We start from the raw sequence: 26,713 nt of genomic DNA on the forward strand, positions 1-26,713 counted from the left end.
TTTCCACTCTCTGTCTCCTTCCCCCAATTAAAAAAATTATACAAATTTCAGTCTTAAAAACTCATCTCATGAATGATAAATGATATATATGTCTAAAATGTAGCTGTCAAAGGCAGTCACATTAATATCCTATTATAGCCAATGAATACATAACTCCTTTAGTACCGGTATCTATTATGAAAAAAGTGATTCTCTGGACATCCCTATTTCTCTCTCTTGCCAATAAAAATAGTCTGCAATGATAGCATTGTACAGCTAGCTAACTTTCATAAATCTGAGGCAAAAGTCAAACCTATTTAAATTGCATTATAGGATGAAAACAAAGATTAAATCCTGGTTCCACAGAAAACGAGGATAACTGAGAAAGTCATCCTCTAAATTAGAGGGCTGAGAGATAAAAAGACAGCAGTATCCTTTTCTGGACCTACATACAGGGCTGGAGGCCTGCAAATAGCTTTCTTAGCACTGGTTTTGACACTGGTACTGAGTCCATCTGTCTTGAGTAAAAAGATTATTTCATTTTACAAAAAAGTCCACTCTGAGATTGTGTCCAGACTTGTAGATCTGTGGATTAAATTATTAAAAGGCATTAAATTATCTCTAGGTAAAATATTTTGTAGTCACTTAAGTTCTTTAATATCAGATTGTTTTCATAGTGTAGTGTTAAAAATATGAAATCTTCCCTTAAGGGTGAATGAGCAAATTATTTTTCTTATCCTATTCAGCTTAGAATTCCTCCCCGTAAGTTAAATAAAATCACAAGCTACAAATAGTTACTCTAAGAACAGAAAATATTAAAAAAGCCAACTATAAGCCTACATAATATGTTCATGATGGGCTTTAATTGAATGAGAAGGTATATGGGAGTTCAAGAAGAAATTCTACTGAAAAATATTTTCACATTTTCTATTTTATTTCAATATGAAAAGAGTAGCAAAACACGAGTGATTTTTAGTTTCTGGAACTCTTTTTTTCTCTTTGTCTCCTATTGTTTTGATGATGCAAGAAATGCAATTTGTATTAATGAAAAGCTGCACATACATTGTGAAAATGAAATAAGATTAAAGGAACATTTTTCTTTCCTGCAACCAAAAACCTGAGATGGTGTTCTTTCATGCAGTATTTTAGAGGCACATAGGAACTATTTAGAAGAGCAATACAGCTGTCAGCACTTTGCTGTGCCATCTACAGGATGCTGGTTAGGCTATAATTTCTTGCTAATTAACTGATCCAAAATAGAACCCTTTGTAACTAGTCCATCAGCAATCTATGAGGCTTGTGTTGCCCACATCTCTTTTAATTTTGGCAAAGGCCTACAGTTTCTGATCTTGATGTCCTGTTTGATTTGCATTTCTGTTTTGAGACTAACATTAATTACACTGTCAAAACAGATTTCATCGTTTATGTAACATGGAGCTGCCTACAGACCTAAGTTTCCTCAATATGGAGGTAACATCTTGCACACTGAATGACTTGATTACAGTAGTTCTTTTTATATTTTTCTTCTCCTGAGAGACTGTTCTGTGTACTTAGGCTCCAGCTTTTTCCAAATTTAGTGGTCACATTTCCACTTAATTGTTAGTTTCCTGTACAAAATCAGATAGATGTACAGAACTTAAGCCTAATGGGATCTACTCTGAATATTGAGACTAATCTGAAGCATACACAAATTCTTTTTTTTTTTAATTAACTCATCCAGTAGTTTTGCCTTACCCCAGTAAATTCTAATTGAGGTCATGTGTCATACTAATGACTTAAGTCTTTTTTCACAAGTGCTATATAGAGTTTTTTAGCAGAGAGGTATCAAAAACAGATGCTGTTTAAAACTAGTTTTTTATATGGTATTTATCTGACAACAGTGTCTCAGTGGTATGCTATTTAGAAAAACTCTTTAGAAAAGTTTTATATAAGAAACACAATCCTTGTTTAATGAAAATAATATGGTAATATAATGGCCCAGATCCTGAGTTGACGTGAATTGATCTGATTCCACTAACTTCAGTATCAACAGTGGAATTACCAGCATGGTCTAGTCCACAGCCTAAAACTGTGCAATTAATTTAAAAACTACATAAATACAGAAGGGTTGCTTTTCACACCACTGTTAAGCTATAAAGGTACCCAGGGCCAAGCTAGTACTGGCTGGTGTGTAGTAGCTTCAGCAGAGGGGATCAAGGAGCAGGAAATTTGGTTTCAGGCATTAATGCAGGGAAATTTCACTCAGGTTTGCTTTACCAGCCAGTTCACAGGGGATGTGGAGCAGGGAAGATGCAGCTCCCACCTTTCCAATGAACACAGGGAACAGAAGACAGGAGAGATTTTACCCCAGTACACAGCACTTCTGTCACAGGAACAAAGCTTTTGGCTGGACTTTATCTCACCCCTTTAGGCATTTCAGAGGATCATAGTATCCTTAAGGTTGGGTAAGACCCCCAAGGTCATTGAGTCCAACCTTTGACTGAACACCGCCATGTCAACTAAATCATGTCATCAAATGCCAGGCCCAGCAGTTTATTGAACACTTCCAGGGATTGTGACTTTTAAAATCAGATGTCCTGATCTAAGCTAGTTGTCCTTGATTCTCTTTATAGCTGACAGAGAAAAGCATAGGATGATTCATTTCCTGGTTAAATAAGCATCTAAGATGGGTGAGAATTGCCCCCAGAATTGCTTATTTTTCTTACAGTAGTTCTAAAAGAGATCAGACAACTAACTTAGACCTGGATGACTGGAATTTTTTCAGTGACTAATGTGAGGTGAGATAGCTTCTCATGTATAGTTCTCAAAAACTGTCTTGAAAGTCTGATGTAATTCACTGTTACTAAAAGACCCTACTTAAAACAGTGGCACAGGATAAATGTAGCATTTTGCCCCCATGGACTGTGGCAACATGAGACCACCAATTAGCATCTGACCTTAGGGTGTATCAAATACCTAGGTTTGCCTAATTATAAGACATGTAAAATGATCACACAGGAAAAAAGGTTATAAAGTTATTGATGCTTACTACCCAAACAATGCTTTGGGTTATGTAGTTTAAATAAAATGAGCCCATCATATAAAATGTGCTGGTAAAACTCATCTGGATATAAGCAGTCTTTCCTAGAAAAGATCTCATAAAAATTTCACTCTGAATATATCACTGTTTCTTACCGCTTAATCTGCATAGGAAAAAATGGCGTCTTTCCACAGATATACAAGCTCAAGGCTCTCTACTGAGAAACTGTCTGGTCACTTTACTGGCTAGGATTCATCATGGAGGGCTGAATGAGAAAAGGGAAGAAGCAGGAAGATAGGTTAATAACCAAAGTATCTCTCTGATTATGTTGGAGAAAAACTTATTCAAAATTCAATTAGAAGAATTAATTAAAACCAAAATTATATCTAGAATTTCAAGCACAGTACGACATTGGTAAGTTTTAATGACTACTTTTTCAAGGTTTGAATAACTTTACAATTAAAAAAAACAAACCTGCTCTCAATTACCTCACAAACTGGGAAACTCTTGAACATGGAAACTCCTCAGAAATTACAGGATCTTTCACTACCAGAGCAGCAAGCAAAGATGTGGACCTATCCATGAAGCAGCAAAGAAAAGTGCTGGAAAAGATTGGACTGTATGTGACATATTTCACTCACCTGTCCTAAACTCAAACACAGCTGAGGTTTCAACTAAGTACAAAGTGGATGTGTTTGTGAAGTACTTTGAAGGACTTGCATTTACATTCAGTTAGCAATGGCTAGGGTCAGGTGATGGAGCAAAACATTCTTTTTTTCTGTGCAGCCTGAGCACATACTGCTGTAGCACTGAAAAAGAAAATAAACCCCAACCCCCATTGTAGGTCTTTCATGTAGCAGCTGATGGCATACACTGAAAATGGCAGCCTTCGATCCAAACACACTGGTTTACCTTAAGCTGTTCCCCCTCATTCTAATAGATCACTTTTTCTTAATTAAATATCAGAGGCTACACATGTCAAAACTAAGTATTTCTAAATCTTATTGTTCTGACTGAACTTTAAAGGTTTTACTCATTCAAGAAGGAAACCCTTGGCTAACATTTCAGAATTTGACTTTAAGGAGAGCAGATTTCCTTTGTACAATTAAATTGGTCTGTTTGACATTGCCATCTCCTTTTAACAGTGTTTGCCCTTGGAGACCTGTGTAAATGGAAGTCGTAAAGAAATATAAAAAAACCAACAACACCCTAGCTTTTAAATAGGGACTTGTATTCTTATTTTTGACACCCTTGGCTTAGTAGAAAAATCATCAAAGACTTAATTTCTTTTGTGAGAAATAAACTCTTTTAGTGTCTGAGATTTTTTTTTTCTCACAAATCCCTTTTGATTTCTTAATGGTCTTTTAATGTTCATCCTTCTTTGTTTTGAGATGTAACTGTTAGGGATACATACATACATTTTTATTTTAAGAATAACTCAGGGGTTCTAGTGACCATAATGGAGCACGATGAAGAGATTTCAGGGCATCTCAAGAACAGTCATGTTAGCTGAGACTTTCAAAACCTTTGTCTAGAACAGTATACACCATGGTCTAAAGTCTATTCCAATATTGAGTATTCTTTTGATGCAGAATTAGATTTGACTGTGGCCTTTCATTATGAGAAGGTTTCTTTTTCCTCTTCTGAAAGTGAAGCAGATCTAGCACCACCGTGTTTCTCTTGGTGCTGTGGTTCCTCAGAGAAGCCCTGTCTGCCTGCAGCAACATGCCCCTGGGAGCTCTGCCTCCAGGGCAGCTCCATGCTCCCTGCAGAGTAATTATCCTCCTTCTGAATAAACCTCCTTACAAATGAGCAAATCCAGTTTACTCCTGCCGTGTGTCATAAGGGACAACCGTTTCCTTTAATTGATGGTGCTTTCATGTAAATTCATCATCCAGTTAACTTCGTGATCTCAGACTAAATAATGTTATTTTGACTAAGTGCTTAATGGTCATATTGATTTGTAAAAACCCCTCAGGTGATTCTGTCTTGCAAATGGACCAACAGTGGTGATTTATTAAAAGGCTGCCTTTTGAAAAGGTGTTCTGAATGTCACCTACAGCTGCTATTTCATCAAATATATCACGTCTCTCCTTCTGCCTTCTGTCTGTGAATGTCTGTGGCTGACCTGAAGTTATATCTAAATTGAATTATTTTAGTAATTTCATTTCTAATACAAACTGTGTTGGCACTGAAATATAGGCTGCAGTAACAGTACTCTTAAGCAAGTTTAGACAAATGCAGTGTAGATTAAGAGAGATATTCTGCTTCCAGCTATATCGATTACATTTTTAAAAATCCCATTACTTATGAATTATCAGGAAATCTCCCTCGAATTTGTATTGTGTGTGTCCAAACTACCAAACTGACAGTTCTCCACTGCTGGGATTGTCTTCTTGGCTACTTTGTGGTATTGCCATAATGCCTGATACTCTGGTCCTGACTGATGTTGCCTGGCTGGCATCACAAAGCACATTAGCAAAATTAATGTGGTTTACAGAACAGGTCATTTGTAGCCACCTGTGTGCTAAACTCAGCACTGATAGACAATCTTGTATATGTGAAGGTCATCTGGCAGTTAACACATCAATTGTGACAAAACTGATTTGACATTTTACACTTTTTCCTGCCTGGGTGACAAATTAATGCATGTTATGCTGCATTGCTACCTGCTCATTTATACCTGGTTTGTATCATTGTTTAATTGGGCCCACTGTGAAGCAGCACTGAACCATTTTGTTTTCTCTGATTTTTCTAACAGTGTACTTCTTTAAAGAAAATCCAGTGGAAGCAGTTGCACATGTGTATGTTGAAGTGGGGCAAGTACCTGAACAGTTAATACTGTGATTCAAATGGAATTCCGAAATACCCATATGGGTTAGAATTTGAACTGGGGTTTGCCATTTTTTAAATATGTAATTGATTATTATAAGCTAATAGATGGAGATAGGCTGTATCTTATTAACTTTAAAAAATATTTTTCCCACTTCATTAAAATAGGCAAAACCAAAATTCGACATTCTATATCAATACAACTGGAAGGAAAATTTAATTTCTTTTTCATAATTCCTTCTGTGTTTAGTTTATTAATGAAAAAGATATATTTACCTCTTGTCATCTACTTTTTTTGCCCTTGCATTTCAGAGCAGCTATAGATTTTACAAATTGATTAATATATGGGAGAAAGCTGTTGCTTTTACTTTGCTTGAGCCTCACTGCTCAGCATCAGGACTGCTGAGAGAAATATCAGGAGTGTTCAGGATATGCACACTAAAACCACTCAGAAAACTTTGGTCATCTTCCTTGAGCACCAAAAATAACAGAAGGTTATACAGGATTGATGCTTTGTATGTCCAAACATGGAGCAGATCTCTGCGTCCCTGAAGTCCGCAATTTAAATCAGCCTGAAGCCATCCTGCAGAAGCTCTGCTCTCCTGACGCTCTGCTCTTGCACACCCCTGCCTCATCCTGGTCTCATCCCCCACCGTTGTGGTGCTTCTGATACCGAGCTTGTTCTGACCAAAGACAAGGGTCCTCCATCCCAGTCTTCTTGTTCCTAGTTCAGCTTTCTGGATGCAGTTACTGGAGCACTGTCTTCAGCCAGGACTCAGTGCCCTGGGGCTGCACTGACCTTGCTGTGGGGATGGCAACATTTACCACAGTTCTGGAGATTGCAGAATGATGGACCAAAAAATGGGAAAGACACAAAGCAGTGCTGAGGTTTTACATACTTATTTTGAGCTAATAACTACTAAGGCAAGTAATATTTGCAAAATAGCAAGTGATGCAAAGCTGACAGAAGGTCCTGTCCACCAGCATATGAAGGGGATGATATAAAAAGAAAGTTAATTTTCTATGAGGGAAAAGAAATGTTTCTCCCCATATATAATGTGTGGTGTGTACAACTGCCAGGGCCAAAAATTGGACATGATAGAATAACATGTTACTGTTTATAACTGGAGTATTGACAGATGTAATTATTAATGGAAGCAATTTGAAAGTGACAAAAACTTTCATGCTTCAGATCTTAAGGCAATATTTATTAGAGACCTAAACCCAAGCATGAATGATGAACTATGGATTACTGGGTTACTTTCTCCTTTACCAAGCCCCTAATTTATTATGTAGTCATCTCTTAAGTCAGCAACATATACCAAGTTTGTCTGATACAAGTCTTCGTCACATTATTCACCTAAGTTTTTCCATTTACTTTACTAGAACCACTTGAGTGATTAAAGCAAATAGAACTTGGTGGCAAGATTTGCCTCACAAATGCATGTCTCCATCTTCTTACCTGATTTTGTTAGTCTCCAATTAGTCCCAGATTTCTGTGTCTCTGAAACTGTTGTTTCAGATATAAACTCATTAACTATGTAGAGACGGATTTTTTTACTCCCTGCTCAGTACTTGATCTCTGCAACTGTAGCTTAGGAATTGTTTTTCTTCCGGTCATAGTTCAATGTAAATATGCAGCCAGTTTCTCAAAAACTTCTGGTCTTTCGCCCGGTTTCTTCTCCTTGTTGATAATCTGTGGGATTTTTAATACCTGTTTAGTGTTCATGATCAAATGCTTGCCAGAATACTGAAGTTACTCTAATACTTGGTGGCTTTAAAACATGTCACCTCACTGAAAGAATCAGAAATTTCAAGAATAAAATATTCAGTCCCAGGGGGAGAAAAATAAGCAAGTGGTTTTGGTTTTGCCATGAGGAGAATTTTTCTTTTTCAGAAATGTAAATTAAGTTAGCTGTGAAGGGTTGCTACAGAAGTTTAACATTTATATGCATTAGACAGAGAAGTGATCTGCTGCCTAAGTAGTAGGGATATACTTGGTTGTGATGTTTCATTATCACATTTACCATATGTTTCTTTATTCACTGCTATTCTTTTGCATGAAGACAGATAGAAAAAAACAGCAAAGTAGTTATAACAGTGATAACTTGTCTTATGTTATAGGTAAAACTGGCTTCTTGTGCTGGATACCACTCAACCTATTTCACCTCATTGTCTCTATTTCTTATGTTTCCCAGCATTTTGATCGCGTGCCTCTACATTTGCAAGCAGATGATGAGGGAGCAGCATTATGGCAATTCTTGTAGTGGAAGCATTTCTTAGAGCCGCTGCTTGAGCTCATTAGTCAGTCTTAATTTCCAAGCTTTACAGCCTCTCCCTTCTTCCATGAAATTTGTGTATTTCCTAAAGCATCTGAAAAATATTCAGGTTTTCTTCTTTTGTAACTGCTGGTTACAAAACTCACAGAAGATAAGATTGGTGACAGGACAATAAGGTGGCACTTCAAAAAAAACACAGTCTCAGAATCTGAAGAGCATGTTTCACTGTTTTACGTGTTTCACTCCATTAGAGCGATTTAGCTCAGACCACGACTCTCTCTAAATCTTTACCAGAAGTGAGTGGCATCAGTAGTAATTCAAAGTGTTCTTTAAATGAAGGTTTTTTCTGCCCAGCTCTGCCTTGCTCTGCTTTAAGTATGATCACCCTTTTATTTATGACTATCAAGAATCAATATTTAAGAGTCATTTTCTCTAGGCTTGCTTTTCACATAGGCTAGCCTGGTAATACAGGAGGCTCAGCACTACCAGGATGTTAATAAATTCCTAGGCTGCTTCATTCAGTTCAGAAAGCTGCAACATAGCCCTATATGAAACAGGAAAACTGGAGAGGCTGACTTCATCACTCATCAGCCCATATTTTTGTAATAAGAAGAGGAACTCTTGTAGAATCCTTTTTGGACTCAAGTAACCCCAGTTCCAAGGTTACCTGAGTCACTGTTGTAATGTCAATGCATTTAGTAGTAGCAGAAAAAGGCAAACTTTTTCCTTAATCTTCAGTCACTCTGCATGTATAGATCATGTTATTTCAGCATTTTCTATATCACAGAATCGTAGAACCACAGAATGGCTTGTAAAAACATAACAATTCCCTTTATCTTCTTATAATTATACAAGAAGTGAATTGGACTTGGTTTCCCCAGAAAGAAAGACAGAAAAACATATCACAATACATTTTTTTCTCAATTGTTACTCTTATGAATTATGAGTATAGGTGCTTTGGGAAAAATACTCTTTCTTAACATAAATGCTCTTATCAGTAACAAAAAAGTATAGTGGGCTTAGACAATTAGAAAATTCAGCTGTGTGATATGACTAAATATTAATCTCTATGAAATATTGGCACGGTTCTGCATCCATAGAGCTTTCTTGGATGTTTTATTGAGGCTTATGCTGCAAGACAGAATCTATGTTAAACCAGCCTCAATACTGCTCTGCTCATCAAAGTCTTAGTAGCTTTGCATGTATTATACATTTTTTACATGACTTGAATTTCCTTTTATTAATTTTATTGTGCATATTACAAAGATATATGCTTCTTACACAAGTCAGTAGCCAACCTTGCTTAATTCCAACCAGTGCACCTGGAAGTATTTTAAAAAGTTAAAGTGTGGCATACCATAACATAGAAGTTACTGAATAATATTTTATTCCAGTATATTGATGCTATTTGCTTAATACACTGCACCCATACAGAGCTCACAGCTCATATGATGAGGGGGAAAAAAAATCTTCCTTTAGTTATTTTATGAGCTTTATCCTGTGTCATAACAACCTCAGAAGCCCCAGTGTGTACCTACCCAGCACAAATCTTAACACTCATATCCTCACTAACTCTCATCTTCACTGTAATCTGGGTCTCTCATTTCCACCCCTTCCTTGCTTAAATAAAATGTTTCTGTGGATACTCATCTGACTCTGCAAGAGACTTTCAAGTAATAGCGAGGTTCACAAAGAGCACTATGTTGCACCATCATAATTTTTAAGTACCACAATCTTAAGGTGATTTCTGTTGTGAAGTTTCCATAAGATTAATCTTGATTTTTCTCTTTCTTCCTGTTTTCTCTTTTTATTTTTTTAATTTTAATTCTTTCCATAGCTGTAACTTATACAAGTTACAAAAAAACACCACCACCGGTACCCCCTCGGACCACTTCCAAGCCACTGATCTCAGTCACGGCACAGAGCAGCACAGAATCCACCCAGGATGCATATCACGACAGCCGGACTCAGCGGATATCCCCGTGGCCGCAGGATGGGCGAGGGATGTACAACTCCACCGACAGTTTGGACAGTAACAAGGCCATGAACCTCGCCTTGGAGACTGCAGCTGCACAGCGCCACGCGGCTGACAGCCAGAGCACCTCCATCCGAACCAGCGACAAGGCCATTTTAGTGTCAAAAGCAGAGGAATTCCTTAAGAGTCGACGTTCCTCTATAGGGATCCAGGTAGCCTATCATTAACCTCTGTCTGTGATGAATTGTTTGTCTTCTTTCTGTAAATAGCATAGAATCAGTCATTCAGCTTCACTGGCTGTAATAATCTAACAACCCTGGTTGCTTAGCATTAATTCTAATTCACATCATGGCTGTGCAGAAAAGTCTTCAGCTAATACACTGTACCTGGAAGAAAATGAATGAATAAACCTCTAGGGAGGTTACCTGTCATTAACACTTGATATGAAAATTATACTGCAGAGCTACAGGTGAACAGCGTGTTCATCTCCTTCTCTCCATGAACTCACAGTCCTTTTTACAGAACTATGTCAGCTTTAAAATGCTTGAATGTATTTTTTCCATAATCTTTTGCTTTTGACCTTGGAAAATTTGTAATGCCATTTGTTCTTCAGTTATTTTACCTAAAAAGAGCCCCCTCGCACTTACTTTTTGTTGTACTCAGAAGACAGTACCAAAGAAGAGAAAAAAATATGCTGGTGTAGATACAGCACAATTACAGATGGCAAGTAATGAAATTACATTAATAAACACAGTCTTTGAGCATTCTTCCATTTGTCCATCAAAACCCACAATATTAATTTCACCTGACAAAATATGTGTCAGACTGCGGAAAGCTCAGTCAAGTTCTGTTGCTTCAGACAAATGAAATAAGACAATTCCAAATGCAAATTTTGATTGCTATTCCTTCTGCTAAATGGAAAGTACTAGATGGGTAGCAATGGTCATTTGTTTAAACCTGTAGGAAATACCAAGTAGTAATACAAATCAGAAAGCTGAACTTGCAAAGAATGTAAAGTCGTTTGAGACATGAATAGAGATAAAATGAGGCTTCTGTTCTGATAAATATTTCCTTTTACATCACTGGGGTTCGCTTCTGTGCTTAAAAGTCTCTACTTTTTGCTAGATCAGCTATAGAGGAAATGCCATTTATTTTCTCACAGTTATAGGTATTGCGGAGACAGCAACATAAGTCTTGAGAAGGTAATAGTCCATGTAAAAAAAGCCCAGTAAGTGGCTGTATATTAGAAATATACAAGAATTTACATGGAAGTATATTATTATCTTTAAATTCCATTAATTCCAAAGCATAGTCAGAGAAAAGTGTTTGGCTTAAGCATGTCACAAGTACTGATTGAACTTCACAGGTTAATGTTTTAGTGTGGTGTAATTTTGCTGTTCCATAATGGACTAATGGGCAAGGACCAGCTTTGACAGCAAGCTGTTTGTCCATTTCTCGACACAGAAATATTTGCTTCTGATTCTTCAGATGCAGAAGAGGAGAATGCAATTTAACAACAACAGCATAATATTTAGATAGATACTTTTCAAATGTTTTACAAAGTAATTAGTGTAACCTAAATTGTTCATGGAAGAGGCTTAGCAGATAACACAGAAAAGCTCAAGAGAGCAGCAAGTAATCTTTGGTACCTTTTAGCCTCTAACCTGATACGTACTCTTTGAAAGGAATAGTATCTTGTGTTATTCTTATCTCACCTTTACAGCAACTGTGCACAATGGTATTTATCGATGTTGGTGTCTTGATTTCGTCAGTCCTGGTATTCCAGCAATTAATTCTGGAACTTAGATTACATCACTTGATCTTGTTTATTACTGCAGGTGATGACCAGAACTTGTCACTAGGCTCTGACCCTTCTTTATATGTGCTATGTTTAGTACTATATGCTTATAGTCCCCCAAAACACCTGTGCAAGTATATGCATGAAGGCAGCAGATCTTCCACAGCAACTTGTCATCTGACACTTGACCTGTAACATTGGTCCTCAGGTGCACACAGGGCAAATGTTTGCCACAGCAGTTCTTAGAAGGGTGAGCTGTTTGTTATCTTTTGGGAAGTACAAACTGCTTGGTTGTACCATTTGGCATTGAATAAGGTTAAATTTGCAACAGTATCCTGAGAGCACATTTTAGTTATTTAGGATTTTTTTAGCAGTAAGTTTCAAACTTCACATTAGTGAAAAAATACATTTCTGAACTATTTTTAAATTGCCAAGTTTGTAGAGAATGAAAACACAGGGTAGAACTTTTTATTGTAAATTACACACATAGCAATTTATGCACTCAAAAGACACTTGAAATATTTAATTTCTTTTAGACTTCTGCATCAAAGTACCTTGGAAAAGGATGTTTTTTATTTGCATATTTCCTTGATTGACTAAATGACTTGTTTTCTTATTAGCATTGCATGCCAGAGTAATGCATTGAATTTGCATTTATTTGCATTAATTAATTTGCTATCAGGATGGTTAATTTGTGCATTTTTTTAATGTTCCATTCCTTTAACACATTGATGTGAGAATGCTTGCCAACAGAGCATCATACAGGAGCAGAGAGGCACAAAGATACAAAGGGACTACTGCATGTAGAAATACTATGGACCCAGCCTAGGGTTCCCATGCATTTGATACAAGTAATTTGTGTAGTGTACTTGTAATGAATAGAAATCAATTTAAAAAGTCCTGGCATACTTAAGCATGTGACAGTAGGATTCATATTCACATGCACAGAGAGCCCAGCTCCTAGGGAAGCACTGAACTTACTGCAAGATCAGTAGCACCCTGTCTGCAGGGACAAAGAAAAGAACACATGCAGTATCCATCTCATTATAGCTTAGTCCTATCCCAGATGGGAATTTTGAGCAGAGAAAAAAAAAAAACCACCTGATTTTGAGGTTAAAAATTTAGTCAACACTTTTGAGAATATATAAATATATAAAGAAAAAAACCCTTGTAACATAAGTAGGAATAAACTTCATGGCTATCTTATATCATGATTTGAATTAAAATGGAGAGTAGACATTATCAAAAGTAAAATACCTGCCAAGTCAGAACAAGGTTGTTGCTGAGATATTTTCCGGGATTTTCCTTGCTCTTTTGCACACCCTGGTATAAATGCTAATGATTAACATTCAAAATCTGCTCTAGTTATAAACCATTTCCTATTAAAAGTATTTGTAACATGGAATCTATGAGAAAACATGTCAAGAAATTGCTCCTTATTTATTTCAAGTATTTCAAAACATACAGTCTTCTGTCAGTCTTCTGAAACATACAGTTTCTTCTGTATTTAAAAGGCATCAAGGCTTCTCAAAGTGAACAGAAAGACCAGAAATGAATGAGATGGAAATGAATGTTCTAAGTGTGAAGGCTGATTCATGGTGGTATTTTTGGAGACAAGCACTAATTGTAGCATAGAGAATGGACTCTGTCATTTTCACTTATCGTGAGATCACACTTCCAAATACCTAGTGAGGGGCTTTTTTATAATTTCCAGAATCTACATTAAACAAATCTTATAAATCTAAGGCTGTATCCAGGAGGATTAGTGCAATAACTAGCCTGCTGAATTTTTGGTGCCAAAAGGGGATCTTCTGCACAATACTTATATGTATATATAGTAACATTATTCATATCACATGGTAAAAACCTTGTTCAAGATATTCTGTAGTGTCAAACCAGAATTTCCCTTTAACACAAAGCATTTTTACCCACATGGCATAGGTACTCAGATGAGCAGCTACATTTATTTTATACTATGTAGGTTATAACATCCTTGTCAGTGCTCTACTTCAGTGTATACATAGCAACCAAAAGAAATGTTCTCATTGATTACAATGGTCTTTGAATCATATGTGACCCAAAGTTTTCAAAGTAAGTGTTGTTCATTCTCCTCCCAGAGTGACTGTCAGATTGTGCTTTTTTGAAAGAAGTGCATGAAGTCCTTAGCTTGGTGAAGTCAGTCAATATTTATTGGTTCAGAGCAATTTGCTACTTAGCATTAAATGCACCAAAAAGTTATGAGCAACCTCTACTCTGTGCATTAATTTCTTGCTACAATCTCATATTAATTTGGCAGGAGTCCCATTTCTAAACTCTGGCATATACTCTTAGCAAAAAATTATTTGTTAAAAGACCAGAGGAAGTTTTGAACCTGTTCTTATGGTAATTAGCACCTACGGTGCCATTCCATGTATTTGAGTAGTCCAGATGTTCTGCTGGGAAGTAGTGGAGTGCAAAATGGAGCTCTGTGATGAGGCACAAAAAATCTCTGAAGCATGAAAGTGTAGGTTTAATTTAGAAGATTTTTAAAAATTATTTTGAAAGAGTATATATTTTTTGGTCTGATAAAAGTATTTCATCAGTTAAGGAAAGCAGTAGCAGCGAGTACTATAGATTTATTTGAAGTATCTTCCCTACTTTGAAGTAACTGCATACAAATGAGATCTCCCTATACCTAAGAACATTTATCTGAATTTACAATTACATGTACTTGATCTCCTGTCAAATGCAGTGTTTTCTACCCTTTTTTACACTTGTCATCACTGAGAAACATACGTAAGAGAGGAAGAGTGAATTATTTTCCTTCTTGTACATCATCAGAGAGATTGTTTATTAAATTCTAATAATAGAATAAATTAGTTACAGCAGTTAAAATCCATTGAGGACAGGGAAGTCACATAGGGAGACATAATGTGGCCTGAAGGACTCTTACTACTAATGCTTATGAGAGAGAAATGAAAGTCACCAGGTTTAAAATCTGTTTTCTTATGCATTGAATATATTAACTTCATCTCCCTTAGAGACAGTAGGTATAGAAGCTTAGACTGGAATTTTTAGGACACTGCAATGTTATGTTGCAGTGCTCATGTTTAAGTATTTGTGTTTAAGAGCAGAATAATGCTTTAATACAGAAATAAAGGTTGATTTTAAATAGTTAAAAGGTATCAGCTAAAACGAGCATAGTAAATACTGTGAAGGAATAATTTAGTTCATGCATCCTTTTCTAAAAGGAGTGCCAAGGAACAAGCTAAGATTTATAATAACAAGCAATTTATTTGCAATAGTGAGTTAAATTTATTAAAATAATTTTGTGTTCATATGATTTTCATGTGGATCATGTATTACCAAGACAGTGCCAGTATCTCATAGTTTATTTTCAAATTTCGAGCTGAATTGGACAGCAGTGACTGACCACAGAGGATTGATAGTACTGTCTGCTCCTTGTATCAGCAGGAAAGAACATGGAGGGGAGTGTTATGTCTTTGTGAAAGGTAAGACACAGAACATGGAATCATAGAATATTGTGAGTTGGAAGGGACCCACAAGGATCATCGATGACAGAGACATAATCTCAAAAATGCTCCGTGACATTTGCTATTAATATTATAAGCCTTGTGGACATAACCCCATAAGACAACATTTTTCATGGCATAAAATGCCAATCTTTAAAGAACTTTTAGCTCTTTGTTTGCAATAACAGAGGATGATGATGTACTGTATTAGATCTACTCTTTTCTTCTCCTTTGTGTCAGTGACTGGCTATTTTTTTCTTTCCTCTTCTGTGTGAGACTCCCTCATAACCACACAGTGATATAATTTTTCACATTATTTTGCTTTACTGAAATTGTGGGCCAATTTGCAAATATTAAGGCTTTTAGAACTCATGCAAGTATCAAAACAATAATAAATCAAGGAGAATAACTACAGATTTATTAAGACTTGAGTTTCAAGAGCCACACAATCAAAGCAAATGTATTACTTTTTCTCTGGTCATTTCAATCTAGTCTGGCCCATCTGATTAAAAAGTTTCCTGCTGTTTTCTAGCAGGAGTCTTTATAATATCTGTCACTCAGAAATATTATTTATTTGTTCATGTTTTTCTTTATGAGTGCAAATTATTGTCTTATTTCCCACTTTTACCTGTGTTGGCATTTGCCTCCATTTTCCATTTTCTTGGTTGTTACAATATTTGTAATCCTAGATTCCACACTCCTCCCCCCCAGAAAAAAACAATTGGCATTCTCCTGCTGTTAGAAGACACAGTGAGAAAATGAAAGCATTAAAATATCAAGGCAATCATCAGGTCATTTAGTTAGTGTCAGTCTTGGCAAGCTGGAGGGAAGGATAATTTGGCAAGAGTTTATATTTAGAGGTAAGTAATATAATTTTTATTTTGATACCTAGGCCATCAATTTTCTGATAATTTTGTTTTGAATAAAATTTTAGAGTGTATCATTTCATTTATACCTGTGTATTCTAGGTGTCAATTGCATATTGAGTAAATTATTCAGGATTATATCTCTAGGTGAAATACTGGTAAGAAAGCACTTGAAAACAGATCGATGAAAAGGATTTTTTCTCAATGTGTTGCATCAATGGAAAGATACCAGCTCTTCCAAAATATAAAAGGTAAATCTGCTTCCACACATCAAAAGCAGAGCTCAAAAGAAGACCAGTTATTTGCTACTAACCCAAACAATGTAGCTGGCAGAAACAGATATGCTTTCGACATGCAATATGGAAGAAGCAGTTGTGTTGCAAGTCTGCCTGCTTTGTTCCAACAACATCAACTGGACAATTTAATGTTCTCCATAGTGACCTTTCCTTGTTTATATCTTTAGCATATAATGTTTCCAGCAGCACTATATCTGAGCTGATGAGACATCTCTGTGGAAAACAAAAGTCTGTTCTCTGTCTGTTGGCCATTGCTCACCTCAAGTGCTACCAACTATATGTTAGCCCCATGAGTATACCATTGACCTTCCTTAGCATATATCTGTGTTCAGAAATCTGGCCTCCACCTCATCCCCCAGGACACACTTAGTAGGTACCAAGGAGCATAGTATATACAACAGTCACCCTAAGGATATCACTCTGTGAAGGAAGTACAGTACTTTACAAGGAACTGAAGGCAAAGGCTGACATGTGTGCATATGTCAACTTGGCTTCATCTGTCTGGCTCTTCTCAGGTCTTAATTGGCACATAATGTCCTATCTTTCCATGCTGAGCCATGTGAGTGAGCAGGAGGCCCTGATAAATCCTGTGTTCCAATCTGCTCCTCTTATCCTGTCTGGCCACCCATAAACATTTTTTCCCTTGTCAAACCTTAAGGCTTGTTGTCATGTGGAACCTGTACCTACATCACTGACACCATCTTCTGGGGCTGCAGTTCATTCAAACAAGTTCAAGGATCTTAATCAACAATCCTACAAGTGGAAGTAATGATGTGGTTCTCTCCTTTGGACCCAATCCAATAGAATAATAAAATACAATGGAATCGTAGAATGGTTTGGGTTGGAATGGACCTAAAGGTTCATCTAGTTCCAACCCCCTGCTATGGGCAGGGACACATTCCACTACACCAGATAGTTCAGGGCCCCATCCAACTTGACCTCAAACGCACTTCCAGGGATGAAGCATTCACAACTTCTGTGAGTGATCTATTCCAGTGTCTCACCACCCTCACAGTAGAGAATTTCTTCCTAATATAGATATCTAAAACCTACCCTCTTTCAGTTTCAAGTCATATCCCATTATCCTATCACTACATGCTCTTGTGAAAAGTCCCTCTCCAGTTTTATTGTATCCCCTTTAGGTACTGGAATATTGCCTTTAGGTTGCCCCTGAGCCTTCTCTTCTCTGGGCTGAACAACCCCAACTCTCTCAGCCTGTCTTCATAGAGAAGGTGTTCCAGACCTCTGATCATTTTCGTGGCCTCCTCTGTACTAGCTTCAAAAGGTCAATGTCCTTTTGTTGAGGTCCCCAGAGTTGGACACAGCACTGCAGGTGGAGTTTCATGAGAGCTTCATTTGATGCACCCCAGGATGTGGTTCGTCTTCTGCTCTGCAAGTACACTTTGCCAGTTCATAATCAGTTTTTCATCCACCATCACCCCAAAGTCCTTCTCCTCAGGGCTACTCTCAATCCTCTCATTGCCCAGCCTGTATCCATGTTTGGGATTGCCCTTAGCCTTGTTGAACCTTGTGAAGCTGCATGAGCCCACCTATCAAGCTCGTCCAAGTTCGTTGGGTTGGCATTCCTTCCCTCCAGTGTGTCAACTGAACTCCACAACTTGGTGTCATCAACAAACTTGCCTAGGGTGCTCCCAATCCCATTGTCCATGACAATGTCAAAGGTGTTAAATACTGATCTCAATATAGACACCTGAGGGACACCACTCATCACACAGTGGTCTCCACCAGTCACCCAGGTGTCTCCACACAGACACTGAGTTTCACCCTTTGACTGCAACCATCCAGCCAATTTCTTATCCACTGAGTCCACCTATCAAATCCATGTCTCTTCACTTTAGATAAAAGGATATTTTGTTGGACATTATCAGATGTTCTCCACAAGTCCCAATAGATTACATTAGTCACTGTTCCCTCATCCACCACTGCTGTAACCCTGCCAGAGAAGGCCACACCATTTTTCAGACATGATTTACCCTTATTGAAGTCATGCTGGCTGTCTAACACCATCCTAGCTGTGGTCCAGAGCAATTCAGATGTATTGACATCAAGTCTCCCCAATATCTGACTAGGTCTGCTGTCTGCAATGAAATACCTAATATTCTCTAGCCACTACCAAGACCTGAAATGTTCAGGAGATCAGATTTCCTATATCACTGTCACCTACTTTAATAACCTGAGCATAGGAAGAAATCTTGATTTTGAGATCACGGTCTTAAACATACCTATAGTGTCACTTTCCAAACTGCCAAATGCTTTCTGTTCTATGAAACAGAAATTACAGTCTCCTTTTCCACTCTCCTCCTTCAATAAGTGCTTGACAGTGACTCTATCTGAGATCAAGATTAACTTCTTTGGCTTTTTCACAAGTGCTGCATGATACATCCAATATGGCTTGGAAGACCATGGTCATTGCTATGTTAACAAGATGTTCCAGTCTTCTTATCTCCAGGAGATGAAATCCCTGGTTAAAAAGACACCTTTTCATGGCATTATTTTTTGTAGTTTGAATTCAGTATATTCCTAAATTATGTGTTTAAACCCAGACTGACTGGTTGCTTTGGGGAAGGAATCTCAGTATCATAGTTCTTAGCAACAGTTTAGACTCCTGATGACTCCAGATGATTTCAATGTCAAACAGCTTCCACCAGAAAATGTTTCCTCACCTCAGACATCATCTTCCTGCTAGTACTCACACAGGCGCACTCAAGAGCCACAGTCTAGGCATTTTGTGGTATCTGCTCTTATTCACTACAGAATCACAGAATCATAGAATGAGTCAGGTTGGAAGGGACCACAGTGGATCATCTGGTACAACCTCCCTGCTCAAGCAGGGTCATCCTAGAGCACATTGCACAGGATTGTGTCCAGGTAGTTGTTACCTTCAGTTAGGCAGACTCCACAACCTCTCTGAGCAATCTGTTCCAGTGTGTAGTCACCTGCATAGTGAAGAAGTTCTTCCTCATATTCTGGTGAAACTTCCTGTGCATGTTTTTGTCCGTTACTTCTTGTCCTATTGCCTGGCACCACTGAGAGGAGCCTGGCTCCATCCTCTAACACCCTCCCTTCAGATACTGACATACATTGATAAGGTCCCCCCTCAGTCACCTTCTCTCCCTTTGAGAATAAGTTGATTCACTCTTCAAAACATGTCCACATATATTTAAGCTCTCATCACAGTAGTCAAAGTTTTAACTCTGCTCTCCCTCAACAGGCTACATGGGTATCTCATTCTTGACCCAATTAATTCATGAAATGAAAAACAACCTTTCTCTAATGAATATGTTATATATGCAGCTTTTCTCACATCACTGAAAGGGCTAGGTGAATGTCTAGTCCCTCACTTAGATTTGAACTAGTTATTTAAGGCTCTTTTGGACTATTCTGTGCTATAAATAAGGCTGTCTTTCCTGATAGATATCTCTTGTGCTAAGAAACTGGACCTTATGGCTGCTCTACTTAGAGCAATGTTCTTGCAGGAGAGGCTGACCCTCCAAACAGCTTAAGCTTCTCACTCATCTTGCAGCCAAGACCCACTGTAACTAGGAAACCAACTTGCCTGTTTTTTCAGTTGGTTGTTCCTGCTTTTTTTCCCCCCAAGCTGATCCTCTGTTATTGAGGCTTTTTTTTCACTACCAATGTCAAGAGGAATCTTTCTTTTTATACTGACAACACCCAAGTCTTGCAGACTGTTACTAAGTCTGATATTTTAGTTCTTCAGTGCACTGCCCTTCTAAGTGAATACAAACAGGTTCCATGTAGCTGCCAAGGTGGAAACAGATGGCAGCATGTGTTGTCCCCTAGACCTTATGCCAAATAAATGGAATTGCTGGGAAATGTGTCTTTCCCTGACAGGCTCCACACTGATAGCCAGAAATTTTGGCAAACTTGTGTCTGATGCTACACTGTACAGTTCAAGTATGCCATTAACATTTACTAAAGGGTTCTTGTCCTAGCTATTTTCATTAACGTATCCAAGACTCACACACAGGTATATATGAACATGTAGTAATTGCTGTCTGGAATTCCCTTCCATGTGAATGTACATGGAGCTACGGCTTAAAGATGGGAAAAGAAGTTACCAGCGGGTTCTTCAAGAATTATAGTCGACATGTACACTCCCTTCCTGCCCTCGTTCCCCCTTGTCTCTGAATCCTTTGAGAAACTTGGTGAGATTGGGACTGTGCAGCTGAGACACAGCCACAAAGACCATCGGGCTCTTTCCAGAGGTGCCTCTGACTGCTGCATGAGGAAAAGTTGTCATGTCTTCATCATCAAATATATTCTTTGAATTCACACCTGGAGTGTGCGTATTGAAAAACTAGTTGCTGCTATTATTTTATGACTTAAGAGTGAAAATACTGTTCAAAAGGAAAAGTCACTTCTGCTCTTTTTCTTTTTTTCCTGCCTCTCCCTTGATTCAGTATAATTTGCATACTGCAGCACTCACTCTGTCTATGTCAAAGACTTGGGGGCGGTGTGGTGATGGGGAGTGTTATATAAAATCCCACAGAAACTTGCAAAAGCAATGTGGTCTCAGTCATGAAGAAAACTCTACTGTGAATATATTTTGGTAAGTGTATTTCAGAAGGGAATACTATAAAAAGCGCATCAATTACTTGCTTGATATAGCATTTTCAGGACTATGTTATTAAGGAAGGTGAGATAGGGCATTTTGCTGTGTCCCTCACATAATTTAATGGTTTTATATTTGTCAACACAGTTGTCAATAAAATTTCATTGTGCCACTTCTTTTTATCACTTGCAAGCTTATGGGGCTACTTAAGATTTTATTTTATTTTGTAAATCAAGGAGTGTAATGAGACTGGTTTATAGTAATATAAAAAGGGGCTATCCTGTGGATTCCTCATTTTAAGAACAGCCCTTCCAGACCGAGCTTACTCCCTGCTTCCAGCAAACTGAGTAACTGCATCTGCTGAGGTTTGAAATAGGGAATACTGTAGCAGAACAGGAGTACTGATGCACAGCTTTAATAAGACAAAGCACCAAAACAGTGATACCAGGCTGAATACCTACTGCATTTATTTTACTATGCTAAGTGTTTCTTAGCAGTAAGAGATTAAATATATAATTAATTTTGAATGAGTGTGTGTGGAAATAGTGCTGAGTTGTCAATGCTCACTCTGCAGATGTGTCTTTTGTGTTGAATTAGGTGGAAACAGCAACTGATTCAGATACTGAAAGCAGAGGCCTACGGGAATACCACTCTGTTGGAATACAAGTGGAAGATGAAAAACGGTAATTCAAGCATGTAAAAAAATCTGTAGTCTTTTATAACACAATACACATTTGTAAACAGCATTAATAACAAGCATCTGGCAAGTGCTGCCCCTAAATTATTCACAAGCCAAATTACTTATATGCATGTTTGTGGTTTGGTAAAATTTGTAGAGATAACTTAGCAGTTGCTTCATATTGAGCTACATTTCTAGTTTGTAATTGAAGGGAAAGAAGTAAAAGTATTAAATTGAAGTACTGGCTTAATATAATTTGATTATTGCCAGATCAAATACAAAGAGCCATATACTGGAACAGTCCTTTGACAGGACTCCTCATGCTGATCCAGGCTTTCCCAGTCTACACAAGGAGATATAGTGGTTAGAATATAACCCATGGTACCTTTATCCTAAATTAGAATCAGCTTTTCAGTTGTTAAGCCTGTCCCTAGTTTTGCAAAGCTGGTGGCCCATCTATTAACCCACAGGTTATCCCTGGCAGGCACTGTTTGTCAAGTGCTGTACTGAGACCATGATCTCATTTCACGGCAACTATCAAATGGTATCTGGTTGCTATTCACTTTTTGCTATCATTGACTAGAAGTAATTTGAGACAATAGGTTCAGATGTGAAAAGATGTCACAAAATGTCTTTGTTTCTCTATCTAACTTTTTAAAACAAAGCTTTTCTAAAATATCGCTATTTGTTGTTATATAACAGTAGAAAATCAACCTTTAATAGGCACCCTATAAGACAAAAAATACCCCAACCCACAGTCTTAAACCTGCTTCTGTTATTTTTATTTTATTAGAGGAGTCTCAAAACTCTTAACTTAGCAGATTTTCAGATTTTATCTAATTACAATTCTTAAAATTTGAAAATTTTTTATATATGTACTTTACAGATTTCTATCAGAAAGTTCTAGTTCTGCTAGTTATTTCTAGTTCATTTGCTAATTATACATGGTATTTTGTAGTATGAGAATAAATCAATATTTTCTTCCAGAGAAAATTTTAATTATTTTCTTTTTTATCCTTGGTTAGGTCAATGATACTTCCACGCATTTTGTTTTTCCTCTCTGTTGCTGCTCACTGTCTTATTTCAGAGAGATATGCACAAAGGAAAAATATTAAACATAAAGTCCAAGGAGAAGAACAGAATTCACTCACTGAACCATAATACTATGCCTCTGTATTATCACATATTTTATATGTCTTAATCTCTGTTCTTTCTTCCATCTTCACCAAGGCATGGACGATTCAAGCGCTCCAACAGTGTAACAGCAGCTGTCCAGGCTGACCTGGAACTGGAGGGTTTTCCAGGACACATCACCATGGAGGACAAGGGACTTCAGTTTGGCTCTTCATTCCAGCAGCACTCAGAGCCCAGCACACCCACCCAGTATAGTGCAGTGAGAACTGTACGGACACAGGGACTGTTCAGTTACAGAGAAGATTATAGGACCCCAGTTGACACGTCAAACCTTCCACCACCAGAACCCTGGCTGGAGCCAGCCATTGAGACAGTAGAGACTGGTCGAATGTCACCTTGTCGACGGGATGGATCTTGGTTTATGAAGTTGCTACATACTGAAACTAAGAGAATGGAAGGATGGTGCAAGGAAATGGAAAGAGAAGCAGAAGAAAATGATCTTTCTGAAGAAAGTAAGAATATTTCAGTATTTTTTATAGATGTCTGCTAAAATAAGAAATATATTAGAATAAAGCTGTGAACTGTGTTTTTTCCTTAGTCATATTGTAGGACCAGACATTCGATGTACAAAGACAGCATTTGCCAGAGTAAGGTTTTGTGGAAGTAGCTAAGCAGCCAACTCCAGAGTCAAATGCAGGATCAAAGTCTGATATTAGATACTGCTCAGATGCTGCAGTAGCTCCATCCACAGCTCCAACTCTGATACATCCTTCCCATTCACTTCTACGGCTTCAGTGCTTGACCCTTTGCCAGAGCATGCAGGGTGGTCCTAAGTGAACATTGTTTTGCCGTTTTCCTGAAACCTGCTATTTTTCCTCTTACTAATGATCAGCCATTTTCAAAATATATCCATTCCTTTACAAGCATTTCAGCCTGTTGGAAGAACAGAAAGGAGTGGGCAAGAACAATAGTTAAAGCACTTGTGCAGTTACACAGGCACACACATTTTTAGAAAATTCAGCTGCATTTTCTTATTACAGTTTTGTCAAGAATCATTATTATTCTCTCATGTCCTGTAGACACCTTGAAAGGAGTGATGGGATAAAGTGAAAAATAATGTAGACAATTTTGGGACAAGATCCAAGCCAGCAGTAATGATAGTAATATATCAAAGTGGCCCTAGCACTCAGTAGCCAGCTCCCTGGGAATCCCTTTGAGGTCAATTATCCTTGTTCTTCAGGCTCAGTTTTATAAATATTTCAATCCCTGACAATCTGAATTATTATCTCAGCTGAGATTTTCAAAGATCACAAATTAGTCCATATTATTTTTTCTTACTAGCATCTTTCACTGCACTCTTACAAATTTTCCCATCATCTCTGAGTACTCCTTCCTGGTCATCTTCTTTTCCCCTCAATAAGTTCTTGCTGTGATCTACCCTTGGGTCTTGAGACCAGTCAGCATGGTGACTAAAGGCCAATTTTTATTTCTTGTGCTGACCTTTTCAAAAGAAATTATGTTTGGGTTTCCATCATAATTTCTTTATTTTTTATTTTACAGTCTTATTTCTCCACTATGTTGTGCCCAAGTTTGCCAAGTAACAAAATAGGATTTGGGGTGGAAGAGTGTGTAAGGCTGTTTTTCCTTCCTTCAGCATCCAATGCTTTGTGGACTGTAGGTTTTGTCTTTATTTTCATCATGGCAGAGCTGAGCTGAGAATTTTCCTCTTGCATTGATACTATGAAGACTTTAATACCCTTCTAGTGGCTGTCTTAGTATGAATAGTAAAATATTTTGATTTGAGTAGCCTGTGTGAGAATTTTCAAGCCTTCCTTCATAACAGTTATTTCTCCCTACTTTTTACTGCATATGTCTTATTTTTCAATTCACCACATTTTTGCACTGGTGAATACTGACATTTCAATGCCATCATTAAGAATTCCTAAGCACCTGCTTCCCAGATCACCTGTTACTGATGTAGGGGCATCAGTGCTTTTGATCTGAAGCAGAAGTTCAAAGAGCAAGACTTTGATCACCTTGGAAAGAGTAAAATTATTTAGGGAGTAAAGGGGAGGAACACACAGGCAGTTAGACCCTCTTTTTCTCCAGGACACCAGTGAGACATCTGCAGGCAAGGGCTGGACTTCTCTTACCTCCTTTCTCTGCAAAGTTCTTCCTTGTGTACAGCCCTAGTCATATCTGCAGCCATATGTAATGAGCGGTGGAAACACACTCACTACAGTACTCCTTCCTCACTCAGAGATATGGAGAGGCAGTTAGCAATGTTTTTCCTTGGAATGTGAAAGTAGCACTGTGTACTTCAAGGAGCTGACTACCTGTTCTCAGGTGCAGAACCACCCTCCTTCCCACCACTTGAAATTATACTCTTGCACTCCAGAAGTACTTTGAAACACCTTGCTGCATGGTGAAATGGCAATCAGGGGGGTAGTTTTCAGTAAATTGTACAAAAGATATGAAGACAAAATGTACTTCAGTGATTTTTATTAATATTTGGAATTAGTGACATTCTTTGAATCTGAAATATTTCAGTCAGAAAGCAAAACATAATATCAGGACTTTGTTTCCCCTTCTGTAGAGGAACTTTAATCTGTAAATGAAAGTCTATAAGAAATCTGTAAGAGAAAATCTGTAAAAGGGGAAAAATAAAAGAAAAAGAGCAATTCCCTGATATAGAGTTGATAAAACACAAACAAAATGGACCCTTGAAATCCCTTTTTTCAAACTAACAAAAATGGGTCAATTACTTGTGTTTGGGGGAACATTTTAGCCTCCCTAATAGATTAAATAAGTTATTATGGAATAGGTCTATGTAGCATATGCAAAACCAGAAGTTTGTGTTCATTTGATTGTCAAAAGTGAACACTAAATTTCTGAATTTCCATTTTATGTGACTCATTTTAAGAGATCTTCCTGAAATAATTTCCAAATTACATTAGCTTTGAAATGGCATCCCTTCACCAAGTAATGCTTAGATCAAGTAAAAGGGAGTTTTCAAATAATTAATTTCACCAAGGTAATGAGCTTCACAGCATTTTAAAAGTTCAGTGTGAATAATTCTTTTTCGAGTCTTTAGCATATTTTGTATCCCCAGTCTGAGCTAAGGAGCTTGAAAGATATGCATCCACTAGAACGTAAGTTTAATGATATCCCAGTATGAAGTGTGTCTTGGCATATTTAAACATTTGTCTGAAAATACACAAAAATGGCTGAGCCACAAGAAAATAAATAGGGGTTTCCATCTTCCAGCAAGAGCTATTGTTCCCAAAACACTTCACAGCAAAGTTTGCATATTCAAACTGTCTTTCTTAATGCTGAATCATTTCTTTTTGGCCTGGGTATATTAATTGTACCTGAAGGCCAAATACAGCTTTGCGTCTCATAGGAGACGGCTGTCCTTATGATACCACTTCTATTTCATTTTAAACATGGGAAGAGTTAAAATAAAACTGCATTTTAGAAAACAATTTCATTTTTGGCATTAACACAATAGCTCTGAGATCACCGAAAGCTGTCTGATGACTGTATTGATTTTTTTTCACTGTAGCTTTTCTCACATAACATTGTTTTAAGAACTTTACTCATCAGGTCTTAGAAAAAGAGAAGATAAGCATTGCAGCAAAAATAACTTCTCTCTCCTTCTTTTCATAGAGTTTGTTTATTTGGTCAGTTGTCATGAATTGTATTATGAAGTCTCTGAAAAATCCATCTATTTTTTGTGGGGGCAGTTAT

At 37.5% G+C, this 26,713-nt stretch overlaps 1 protein-coding gene across 6 annotated transcripts in view; it reads left to right on the plus strand.

Moving 5' to 3' along the window:
- The window catches only part of DLGAP2 (DLG associated protein 2), a 459,639-nt gene that overhangs the window by 414,206 nt on the left and 18,720 nt on the right, over nucleotides 1-26,713 (plus strand). For all 6 annotated transcript variants that reach the window (XM_071548431.1, XM_071548426.1, XM_071548428.1 and 3 more), the window contains 3 exons: nucleotides 9,947-10,296; nucleotides 21,748-21,833; nucleotides 23,060-23,475. In XM_071548431.1, coding sequence (XP_071404532.1) covers nucleotides 9,947-10,296; nucleotides 21,748-21,833; nucleotides 23,060-23,475 — 852 coding nt within the window. The remainder of the gene's footprint in view (nucleotides 1-9,946; nucleotides 10,297-21,747; nucleotides 21,834-23,059; nucleotides 23,476-26,713) is intronic.

The sequence above is a fragment of the Pithys albifrons genome, chromosome 2 (assembly GCF_047495875.1).
Source record: "Pithys albifrons albifrons isolate INPA30051 chromosome 2, PitAlb_v1, whole genome shotgun sequence".
In the NCBI taxonomy this organism is placed as follows: Eukaryota; Metazoa; Chordata; class Aves; order Passeriformes; family Thamnophilidae; genus Pithys; species Pithys albifrons.